Raw genomic sequence first — 12,912 nt, 5'->3', positions numbered from 1 at the left:
TGCTCTAAGAAAATATGGAAGACCATCAGAAAAACAGCTCCAGAAAAAGAGAACCACAACTTCCTTTTAAAAAATACTGTTGTTTGCTCTCCAACAGCTAATACGGCGGGCACAGAGACAATGCAAATTCTAACAATAAACTCCAGAGAGAAACAACCTAAGGGTAAAGAAAAAGCCTCTAGCTTTGCTTCAGGAAAAGTAATAAAACTGACCAGATGGTGGAAACAATTCATTGTAAGTGAAGACAGATTTTTTTTGCTCCAACTCATGTCTAGTACTGTCAAAGTGTCGGGCTGTATTTCAATTCCAAGACATTTTACATATACATAGCTATTTGATTCATCATCCTAGCAGTTTTTTTTGTCAGTATAGTGACCCCATATGTTGTGAAATTTGAGAAAAGTAATGCCACCAAGGACGAGAGCGTGCGGGAGCCCTTTCTCAGTTTTCGAATCCAGTGACCCTATGCATGCTACAACTCTTGTAAAAATTGACAGAAGTAAATCAGTTCAACGTAATTTTCATCTATATAATGAAAAACAGTTTCCAAAATCAAAAACCATTGATATCTTGAATCAATTGCGAATTTCTGAACTGTTTTTAACATCTTGATTGGATAATTTGAGCAACAAATTAAAGGGGGGGGGGAAAAAAATCAAGATCTCTACAACCCCTAAGAATATCTAAAAGATGACCTTATATTCTGGTCCTTTTGGTCTGGTTTGTTTCTAGTCTAAAATCTATACATCCTATTTATAAACACTCAGTGAAAACGTACCTATAGTCAAATCGCTTTCAAAAAAGAATATTTCAGTCAGATCATTTGGCAATGTTTTGGACACATAGTTTTTGGCTAGCTCATTTATATTCACAGCTCTATCAATGGAATTGACGGCAAGATCATTCATAGCAACCATTCTGAAAAAAAAAATTTCCATGTATACATTTAAATGAAAATGTTAAAAATAATTTCCATTCAGTTGCAAATTCAACTAATAAATATTTAGGGAATTAAACAATATTCTCCCCCAACCTTTAAAAACAATTTGAGCTTATGTGAAATGATTGCAACAATTAAATTACATGTTAAATTACCCAAGGAATTTCTATATTGTAACTAAACCGATTTAACAGAAAACTTATATACAGTAGACTCTTGCTAATCCGGTACATATCAGGCCAGAGTGCCGGATCACCAAAATTGCAGGGTTCATGGAAGTCGATTGAAAAAGCTTATTTAAATAATACAAACTTCTGAGCACAAACATGCAGTGCCGTTTTTCCTCTTTTAAACCACAAAGAAAATCCGCCTAAAAACGCTGGATTACTGGACGGGCCAGACTAGCACACAGCCGGAATATCTAGAACAGGGGTGGCCAAGAGTCGGCCCGCAGACCGCATGTCGCCAGCGACAAGGTAAAAGTAACGAGAAAAAATTAAATTTTTGATCATTATTTGAACTGTCGGTTCCACCACCAGATTTATTGATTAACAAACTGCTTATTTTTAGTGACAAAATTTATTTAACTAATTTTTTCAATTAATAATGGAGCGACTTATATATTGGCGACTGAAGTTATGTTGGCCCACAAACAGAAAATCAGTCACCCCTGATCTAGAGTATTTTTACATTGAATTTTAACTGCTTGCCCCACATGGTTAACTCATGAATGGGAAAATACTGCTCTTCTTTCCTCAATACACACTTGTTTGATGTAAGGATACGAATTGTGATATAATGACTAGGTTTTTCCTAGACAAATATTTACCCAAGGATTGTGGGCCAAATAAGAAACCTCGGTTATGTAAACAAATATATTATAAATATTCATTTCAGGAAATTATTTCTCAAGTAAAGATATCAGTAAATATACTAAACTTTATGTTTTAAAAGTTTTGAGACTTAAATACGGAAGAACCTGTTTATTTGATACTTCAAGGAAGCAACTACCCTATGCTATTAATGCGTTTTTGCCATTGTTCACACAAAGATGTAAATGTGGATTGCAAGCTTGTTTTTATCACACCCTCTAGTGCCTTTATCACTGATCACTGCCTTTCTGTGGAACCGAAAAGTCATTACAAACCCCCCCCCCCAGAAAATTATTTGGAATGTGATGTTTTGACAGGTAATCTGACACCAGGAGGAACCCGTGAGCGACGCATTGTCGTGATGGAACACCCACGACTTTACCTTCCAAAAGATCTGGTCGCTTGCATCTTATGGAATCGTGCAGATATTTAAAGGGCTCTCACAGGTCACTCCTGGTTTCATATTACTTGACTAAACATCACATTCTGATAACTTCTACAACAAGCTTATTCTCATTGTGTGATCTTGTTCCACACGTGAGACTCCTTCTTTCTCTGATAAAGAATTTGCTTAGGGGCAACGATTCCTAGTTTCCCCAAGAGGTGTGGCGACCAACAATGAAGCTTGCAATCTTTGCATTTACATCTTTACTTTGTATGAATGATGGTAAAAATACATAATTACTCGGGGTAGTTACTTCGAAGGATACACCAAAAATAAACAGGCTCTACCTGTATTCATTCTTCCATAATAAGTCTCTGAACTTTTTTGAACGTGGTCATAATTTCAAATTATACATCCAATTCCTCATAAAATGTTTGCCTTTTATACCATTGAAAATGAATGCTTGGTCAAAGCATTTCCTCACCCAGAAAATGTTTTTTGCCCAGTAATTTCAGCAACTGCATCTACAAAAACGACTCTTCCAACGAAACTGTCTAATTCGATCCCATTGACCAGTGCAGCGAGAGTTTCATTTCTGAGATCAACATCTTCAAAATCCTTATCGCTTGGAACTTGCTGAGGGACATTTAACATCACAGCCCTCTTGGCCATATCCAACAAATTTACGCCATCGATTGTTCCAAATTCAGGCAAAGACAAGTGGTTTGCTTGATTGAAAGGAAAAAAAAAAAAAAAAATTAACAGAACACAACTGATCCAATACTACCAGAGCTAGATATATACGAATGATTAATATCAAGCTTCAATAAACAATATCACCCAATAATTTTGCATTTCAATCAACAAATTAGAGCATTGTTTTTTTCTGTACAGAGAAATAGTATGGAAAATTCTACCAGTGTCTTCTGAAAAGGATGCCATTCAGATATGGTTTTGTTGACGAAGTGTACATAGAACAACAAACAGATATTCTTACTATTCAAATGCACAAACAACTTGCTAGTCAACTCCCTAGGATGAATACTGCTTTTCAAAACAGCTTGCTCTGCAAAGCCTTTAAAAGGTACTCCATTCACAGTATCAACAGCAATATTATTTACCGGCAAATCTGCATGAATGACAACAGAGTCCAAATGTGTGGCACCTGTAAAGAAAATATGAAAAAAAAAAAAAACAATGTTCAATATCCTCCTCCGTTTGAGATAATACACATGTGTACCTCATTTTTTTAAAAAGATTCATTTTTCCAAGTCAAGACCTTAGGTACACATGCGTGTACAACATGCGTGTACCTAAATCAAATAGTCCTCGTAAAGATGGGCCCAAATTAATTAAAATTTTTTAAAAAGGCATTGACAAAAAAAAAAAAAAATTGTTTTCTGTTTATTGTAATAGTTTTGGCTGAGGTGTAAAGAGGTTACAGATGAGGAATGTACATTTTCTTTTGAGAGAAGGCTACCAATGCCTCTACTTCAGCACATCAGTACATGAAATAAAGGCATGGTCGCGTCTCCAGTGGTGTAAATGATAGCAAGCTTGCCCAGTGTGCAAGAGGGCCTGGGTTTGAGTCCCAGTAGAGACAAGATTGCTTTTCTTTCAGAGTTCACTTCCGTAATGAATCTATATTGTAAATTTTAATGAACAGAATTTTCTTAAGGATATCTTTACACCTTCTTTGAGCTACCCTTGCCAAAAGAAAACTTGAAAAGCTGGGATGTTCAGACCATATATTGTATTTTGTGTACATTACAGATTATGTTGATTTCTAAATTTCAGATACAGTAATAATTCATATCGTTGTTTTAGCAATGCAGAAATATGTAATGTAATATCCAGAAAATATGTTTCCTCGATACATTATTTTTGTCAATAAAATGGTTTCCAAAAAAGGTTTTAAAAAACGAATACAGTAACCACTTTACGGTCAAGGACGTAATATTGAGTCCAAAAGCCAGTGGAATAAATTCAAACAAGTTCAGTTTTTTTTCCTCATCATCGTAAAGCTCAGTCGTTAGTTTTAGCAGAAATTACTGATGCAAGTCAGGATACGACTGTATATGAAAAGTACCTTGGATATCCCCCCTCCTAACCAGAACATGATCGCCCCTGTCTCAACGAAGAGATAAGCAGGTGGTCAAAAACCTGGACCATGTTGGAAAAATCTTGGATAACCTGAATCTCTAAATCAATTGTATTACTACTGCATTTACTTTTGCATCACTAAAACAATACGAATTACTGTGACTGATGAAGTTTAGAGATCAACGTAATACGTAATGTACATAAAATGTGACATATGGTCCGAACACTCCAGCTTTAAGTTTCTTTCGACAAGGGTAGCTCATAAAAAAAGTGCAAAAAAAAAAATGTATGTACCTCTAAGAAAATGTTAAAATTCCCAAAATAAATTTGTTACAAGTTTAATGCCATGAAATTCAAAAATTCCATTTATTCTTGGGTTCCTAACCCCCCCCCCCTTTGTTTCAACTGTTTAAATTAAGCGGGTTTAAAGATCGAGAAGAATTGGGTTTGCAAGTTTTGTTACACAGTTTCTTACCCGTTATAGTCTGAGGATGTGTAGGTTTAAAAAAATCAGTAGATGTATGCATTCCATTAATAGTTTCAGCCTGGATATCACCATAAACTTCTAAGTGCTGGAAAGTCTTGATTCCATAGACTTTATCTTTCTGGAGATAGTTCTGCAAATGCAACTGTAATAAAAAGAATTTTGAAATAAAACCCAATCGTTAGATGAGGTTATTCATATAACTCCAAATTGGTGTTTTATCCGAAAACTATCAATTCTTTAAGGTCGTTTTAATATCCGAAAATTCTCTAGCTCCTGCAACGGTTAGATTCCAAAAAAATTTTGCCTACAACTCTTTCTGTGGTTTAACATATCTTCAGTCTATGGTTTTCTCGAAGGCAAAATTTTGATCGTTAAATGAGAAATCAACACCAGAGTAAGATTATTCACAAAAAATATGCACATGACTGCTGTTACTTTGAGAAGACTCCCCAATAGGACCTAGTCTCATTTATGCATCAAGGTTGATACTGATATATATAATTACCAGAAATTGGTATACACATGTTATATGCCATCTTTATATACACTGCATTCGTAAACTGTTTAGAAAAAAATTACAGGGGTGATATATAATATATCCTTCAAGACAAACAATATTTGAGTGGATTGTAACCATAGGTTCCATTGTAGTGTTAGAAACAGGCCCGTCATTTGGGGAGAGCAGGGGGGGCCGTTGCCCCCCACTTTTGAAAATACTCTAAAAATGGTATATACGGGGGGGGGGATTATAAAAAAAACTATCCCAACATATGGGTCCCTAACTATCATACCATTCACCGAAACTGAATGAAATTTTGGCATAAGGTATTTTGAGGTATGCGCTCAAGAATGATATGAAAACAACAGTGTCACTCTAACAGTTACGGTTACAGTGAGAAAATTTCGAAAATATCAAATGGCAACACCAAGTTTTTTGTATTGGAATGTGATCTCCATACTGAAAAACACTAAATAGCGTTGGAATGGCACCTGTAACACGAAAATCCCCGGAGCTAGGCAAGGAAAAAGGATTTTGCCGTGCACCAGAGCATTAATGTTCGTTTCATTCGTCACACCGTCGTTTCTTCGGCTCAGATCCCAGCCTGATTAGTCCTCCACAAGGTCATGTGGAAAATTTGTGAAACACAATAAAATGCTTTATTTTATGCTGCTTCTGTCCTTATTGGTTGTCCTCACTTTTAGCCTATCTACCCCCGGTGATTTTCATGCTACAGTTGCCGTTCGAACGCTATTTAGTGTTTTTCAGTATGGAGATTGCATTCCAATACAAAAAACTTTGTGTTGCCATTTGATATTTTCGAAATTTTCTCACTGTAACCGTAACTGTTAGAGTGACACTGTTGTTTTCCATATCATTCTTGAGCGCATACATCAAAATACCTTAAGCCAAAATTTCATTCAGTTTCTGTGAATGGTATGATAGTTAGGGGCCCATATGTCGGGATAGTTTTTTTATAATCACCCTGTATATACATTGAGTACATGTGCTTTGCCCCCCCCCCAGAAAAAAGTTTAAAATGACGGCCCTGGTTAGAAAAGTAAAACTGAAACATATCCAACAGGCTTCACTTCCAATGTTATTTCTGCTCTGCGAGAAAAATGGCACTAAATTTCTAGAAATTTGCATGATTGACAGTTATGTTCTAGAGAAGTGCTGCTTCTCTGGCAAAGCAGAAATGACATCAGAAGTGAAGATTCATGCCTGTTAGAAATATATCTAAGTATTTCTTCTGACACTGAGTGGGTTGTGGACATAGGCATGTTTGGAGATACGGGGACAAAGGAAACATTGCACACCTAATGTGAAAGGCAGAGCAGTGTGTGCGTGCGTGTGTGTGAACTGACATGCCCCCCCCTCTCCATACTTTCAAGTCTATCTCCACCTATGAACATAGCACCCCATTAAGACAAATAATTTATAATGGAGCCTATCACCATTTTTCTACACAGGGTATATTTACAAATACTGTGTAATCTTTTCTTCAAAGTAACAAAACTTGTATTGCATTAATGCAATACATCGCCACAAATTATGTGTACGTATATAATTTACCGCAATAATTTTATTTTACTTCAATGAAATCGCACCACAAATGACAGCTTGCAACAAATTATTACATGTCAGTTTTTTTTTAACCTTTACCCGAATATGTCAAGTGCTAGTGTGTTATGTTATTCAAAGTGTGGTCATATAGGCTATATATTCTAAACTGGAAATTAAAATCTCCCAGACACCCTAATCGAATTCTTTTTTTGCACAAGTCTGCTTGTTCTATACAGAGAGATTTGATTGTAAACCAGCTTTCCCCTTCAAAACTTGCACACACACACACCACAGAAAACCACCTTTAGCCAAGCACCACAGCAGTGTTCTGTGGGGGTTGAACCCGGGTCCTAGTGATGCGAGTCTGTCACTATCACTCGACCAACATGGTGACAACTACAGAGACCAGAATAAAAGAACAACGCTCCACAGAACCCAGAACTATGAACAACAGTCTATTGTGTGGTCAGTCAAAAAGCCAACTGCTTAGCAATTTATAGGTTGGTAAAGTAACCACTGGATTTCAAGGAAGAAATTGATTTACGATTTCCTAGTACTTAAAACTAGAAGTTAGATGCTTATACAAGATTTCCACACCATCAATCAATATAAAATTAGAAACTATCAATTCCAATTCAGAATGATGGACAATAACTACAGTAAAATTTGAACAATTCATGACTTGTGTTATTGAGGCCGATGTGGTTAAAGGTTTTTATATGTTTTGTTCACGAGTGACAAGCATTTAATAGAAATAAGTCTTTAATGATGGATGACAGAAACAAAGCTTGTGCCTACATCTTCAATCTGCTTGACTTGAAAATACTTGCCACTCATGTGAATGAAACAATGTATAAAAAATAACCTTAGCGATGTTGGCCCAATAATTCATTAAGAATTCATTAAAAATGATAGTCACAAAAGTGCAGTTGAAGCAAATGTTCATTCAATATGGTAAAATTTGTTAAAATGTCATATGGGAAACGATGTTCCAATATAAATGAAAAATGTCACAAAAATTTAGGTACTAAAAACATCAAAGTATCAAATTTAAAGAAAAAGAAACATTAAAAAAAAGTCTTTTTCAAGTTCTAACAAATTACCGATCACACCAAGAGAGAAAAACTAGTCTTACCTCTTCCTTAAAAGATGAAATGTCAGTTCCGTCAAGAAGTTTACCTTCAGCTACGTTCAAGTTTCTGCTGACATGGATATTGTGCTGAAATACTTTATTCTGCACTATGTTTTCATCTCCAAAAACGTGCAGCACATCTTTTTCTAAATCGTAACCCTTTACGGTGGATGTGAATATATCACTTTCAGCAGTGAAATGTGTGATGTGGACTGGTGTCGACACATTCTGAGAAGAGAAGTCTTGTTATAAAATGAAACTGAAAAATTTCTTTTCACAAAACAAAGATTTTCCCTTCACAAAAAAATGAACTTTGGTTTTTAGCTAGAAAAACGCTGAAAGAAATTAGATTTCCACGCCAATTGTTAAAGTTCCTTCAAAATTTTAACTCCACTATTATGCATATGGTATTTATCAATGACAACCAGAATCTTTCAGAGCGATATTTATTGATGAAATTACATATTTTTTTATTCAGCAAATAATGATTCCGCAGAGGAATATAGACGAGGTGCATGTGTGGTTTAGTAGCAGTAGTAAATAAAAGTTATATTGACTACGAATGCTATACAGTAGAACCTCTCGATAACGAACACCCACAGGACCAAACATTTTATCCGTTAATAGGAGGCACGGAATATAGTGGAACTTCATTTATATAAACGTTTGGCTTCTGCCATATAATTTTTTATATATTTTAATGTTAAAATTTACATGCTACTATGTAAAAGCGATACACTGGTGGTTACGCTTAAACACCAATTGCCTTGAAGAAAGTTTGGATTAAATTTAATTACACACTTTTGCCGGTGATTATACACAGTTCCCAAATGAAGTTAGAAAATTGACGAATATAGAGAAAAATTAATTCATAAAAATCTTCTCTTCATTAAACCAATTCATTATCTTTACCTGTACATAATACGTGCACTACACATATTTTGCAATAAAAATTAAAATAAGTACGAAGATGAAAAAACGTTCATAACATAACTTGTGAAGGAAGCCGACATTACAAGACTATCAACAAACAAAATATCATTCGAATTCGCCATTCTGGACCATAGTTATGGCCAATTTATTTCTTAATAAAACTGCAAATTTATCATATTTGCCAATACGAGCTTGGTATTAGACATAATTAGTTGAATGTGAAATTCTGTTTAATTTATTATATTGTTCTTAGAGTTTGGGAAAAAAAACAAACCAGAATTTGCCTAATTTTACTGCCCGTTAACGGGGAGAGAAAAAATACATCAAAGCCCTATTCCACAGGGTTGAGAAGGTTCCACTGTATTGACTATGAATGCAGGGCCAAATTTCTCTCTGCATGGACAACATGGGCCCCATGTTTTAAGGGACTCACAAATTAAAAAATTTTTACTATTAAAGTAAATTATAACTTGGTAAAATTTTGGGAAAATCAAACTGCAATTTTTTAGGAAAAATTCTATTTCCAAAGTGCTCATTATTAACAAAACCTTTTACTTATCAATTTTAATATTATATCAATAAGCAATAGATTTTACGCAACATTTACAATGCACCTATTGCAATATTATATAATTCACCCCCGGATAACTCTTTTGCCCAGGAGTACCCCCCCCCCCATCAAGTCAATGTCTGACCCTGTACGAATTCCATTTTGGGGTGTCGCACAACTGTATTCCAGCAAGAAATGTTCTGGTGGTCTTGACTGAAGCAGAGACTAAAGATACTAGAAATACCAGGCCTGACCTATCAGACTTCTTGGTCACAGTGGTGGCGCTGATGGCCATTATCACTGCAGGTATTCTCTTTGAAAAATTAGGTTTTAGTTATTTGGAAATACTTTAAAAACAAAAGCAATGCTGTTGGACCCGAGAATTTAAAAGAAAAAATTTTTTTATTAGAACAAAGATTCACATATGCTCAGATTATCGTCAGGAAATCAGTCTTTGCATGCAAGGAAGTGTTTTCAAAACATTTAGAGAGTTCAGAATCACCATCTATCATAATGTATCAATGTATTTTTTTTTAACTTGCTTTAAAAATAGTCTTAATTTGATCATTTTTGTCCTACAAGTAATTTTTTGCACACAAAGGCCAATTAGACCGGGACCTACAATTTATCAGAAATTCCAAATGGCAGCGTTCAACATTTTTTTTTAATATACACAGAGGTTGGTGAGCTAACCTCTCGGTATGGGACTCTTGCAGTATTAATTTTTCTGGGATCATGTTAATGTCGGCGTATCTGTTGCACCACCTCATCAGGAAAGTTTTTGACAAGAATGAGTTTGGGTATCAAACTCGACACTTCTATAAACTTTCTTTGGTACTTCAAGGCAGGTATCTCAAATCGGCATGGGCTGACATTCCCTAACATAGAATGTGAGTGGAGCAAAGAAGTTGAAGATGGATTCATACTACTAGTGCTTGCAACTTGCTATGCTCATAAACAATGTGGATGGGAAAACAAGACGAGACAAGCAAAGTGAAACATACGTTGCTTGTCTCTCGTTTTCAGACCGACTCCTAGATCTGACCCATCATTCTAAGTTTTCTTTTTAGTATCATCTACTGACTTGGCCTTCGAGATATTAATTTTAGAAAAACTTCAAAACAGACAGCTGAAAAGGAATTGATTTGGTACATAGGTCTGCGGTAAATGCAGGATTTTTTCCCCTTCAAAATAGGTTTGAGAAAGAAGTTTGTATTTTGCTCCTTTTATTAGACTATATTGTAAATATTGAAAGGAGTGTTTAATAAACAGGTCTGTAGCCAGAAATTTTATTTGGAGGGAACTACATTTCAGGGGAAAAGGGAAACTAGAGTGAGAATAGATTTGGTTTCTTTCTTCTTTTTTTAGGCTAGCAAGGGATAAAAAAATACCAATATTCCCGTTAAGCTACATGCACACTGAGAATAGTAATTTTTTTCTCCAGTTTTCGGCACCATTTTACATTTGTTTTTACACTATCGTTTAACACAGATATGACGGGCGTGATTGTATAACGATATTACTCTTCCATGTATGCCTAGCCTTTACAATAGCTAGTCCCGTAACAGCATGTGCTGAAGTGAAGATGTCATTTAATAAATTAATTATAAAACACTGTTAATGAAATTTCAAAATATGCAGAGGAAAACAATGACCAAAATAGAAATCACTCACTTGATAATAACTCCTCAGCCAAACTGTATTCGGAAGATCAGATATCATGTGTCCATTAATTCCTAGATACGACGTCAAGTTTCCTAAAACTATAATGTTATGGAAAACTGGGTTGGCTTCTTGAATAACACCCTGGTTATGTCGAACCATGTCTTGGGAAACTTCAGACAGATCAATGCCATTTATGGTTACGCCATTGGTAAGGTCTATGTCATTTGCTACTAGATGGTTCTGGAAATATTTCGCACCTTCAACAAACTGATCTTTGTTTTTCAAGACTACGGATGCGGCTAGATCCTTGCTGTTTACAAAATTCACCCTGACGTTGCCTTGAATATCGAGACTAGAAAACTTCAAGTTCCCCGTAAAGTTCTGAGGGCTATTCACGGTGGCTACATCGTCCAATCTTACCCCATTTAAGAGACCTGTCAATGTGACATCGTCTTGGACAGATAACCCATTGGAGAAAACATTAATTCCTGTTAGATATAAAAAGACAAATGTTACATTAATATGTATAAAAACATTGAATTTAATTTTAATTTAACTTGAATTTAAAGTTCAAGTACACTGCCTGGCCAAAACAAGTTTGAAGGTATTTCCATATAGACATACATAAGGATGAAAAAAGATTCTAAAGTAACCCTGGGGGCGAGAGGGAAAAATTAAATTTTTTCATAAACATACAATACTATTAGAGAAAAAGCCATTCTTCCGCAATTGCCCGTGACTAGAAAAAAATACTTTGACGCAGAAATTTGTTGCTTTTCATAATGTAGAACTAGTTTGCCAATTTCTGAAGTGAAGTAATGCCTGAATCCAGGGCTGCAATCACTGTGGGGAGCAGATGGGTCTGATGCGCTGGGCCAGGAGGGGGGGGGGGGCACAAATTTCCCTCTTCAACATTACAAAGGGGCGCCAAAATACGTGCTTGATCTAGTTGTAGTCCTGCCTGTATCCATCAAATAAATAGGTTGTGACCCTAGTTTCTATTACAAAATTTGAAAGTCTTAATGTGTACTATCACCCTCAATCTCCAATCTCATTTTGACAGTGGAGTTCTGGAACACCCCCTGTATATCCCACACATTAAAAACTTTCATAAAACCACAAGTGGATGAAACGTTACCAGTGATTATTTGAGGAACAGACTTCTTCACGGATTGGTTGTCCAATGCCGACAGGTCAATCTGGCTGTTGATATACCCGACAGATAACTCGTCTGCAATTAATGAAGTCTTGAATTCCAAATCGCTATGGATTTCTTGTATAGTGTCTAACGTAACAGCTTGACTTTGCAGCATACTTAGATCCTCCTAAAAGTCAAAATAAAAGCTGATATTACAAAACTTATAATACCAATTAGAATCACTAAAAAGAATGTTTGGATTGCCATACAAGTAACAGACAGATTTAAACAAAAATCTGACGCCAATTTAATGTATTCATTTTAAGAGATGAAATTGTGATTACCCCATTTATCAGTCCAACATTGATCACACTCGAAGCCAAACTAGAAAACGCCTTAAGTTCTTCGATTTCTTGATCTCCATGAGTCAAGACCAAACTTTCGATAGGCAAACCATTAACTGAATAAGTTGAAACGTTGTATACACTTAGCTGATCGAATTCCCACTTCCCTGAGATATCATAGGCTCCATTTAGAAGTACAATATCTGTATCAAATACATCCAGTTAATAATATTACTCTAGAAAAAAAAAAAGTAAATGCTCTAGACCGGGGGTGCATAACCTTTTTCAGTCAGTCGGC

At 35.5% G+C, this 12,912-nt stretch overlaps 1 protein-coding gene across 1 annotated transcript in view; it reads right to left on the bottom strand.

Moving 5' to 3' along the window:
• LOC149070869 (uncharacterized) overlaps nt 1-12,912 on the bottom strand; it is a 63,880-nt gene that overhangs the window by 23,739 nt on the left and 27,229 nt on the right. The window contains exons 12-19 of the mRNA XM_089248324.1: nt 12,615-12,817; nt 12,271-12,457; nt 11,142-11,620; nt 7,988-8,212; nt 4,776-4,929; nt 3,195-3,362; nt 2,682-2,925; nt 779-918 (exon numbers count right to left, since the gene is read on the bottom strand). Of these exons, the coding sequence (XP_089104450.1) occupies nt 779-918; nt 2,682-2,925; nt 3,195-3,362; nt 4,776-4,929; nt 7,988-8,212; nt 11,142-11,620; nt 12,271-12,457; nt 12,615-12,817 (1,800 nt within the window). The remainder of the gene's footprint in view (nt 1-778; nt 919-2,681; nt 2,926-3,194; nt 3,363-4,775; nt 4,930-7,987; nt 8,213-11,141; nt 11,621-12,270; nt 12,458-12,614; nt 12,818-12,912) is intronic.

The sequence above is a fragment of the Pholcus phalangioides genome, unplaced genomic scaffold (assembly GCF_987345545.1).
Source record: "Pholcus phalangioides strain wild (caught in Gottingen) unplaced genomic scaffold, Ppha-v1.0 ptg000020l_1, whole genome shotgun sequence".
In the NCBI taxonomy this organism is placed as follows: domain Eukaryota; kingdom Metazoa; phylum Arthropoda; class Arachnida; order Araneae; family Pholcidae; genus Pholcus; species Pholcus phalangioides.
This window is presented reverse-complemented; position numbering and strand designations above follow the sequence as displayed.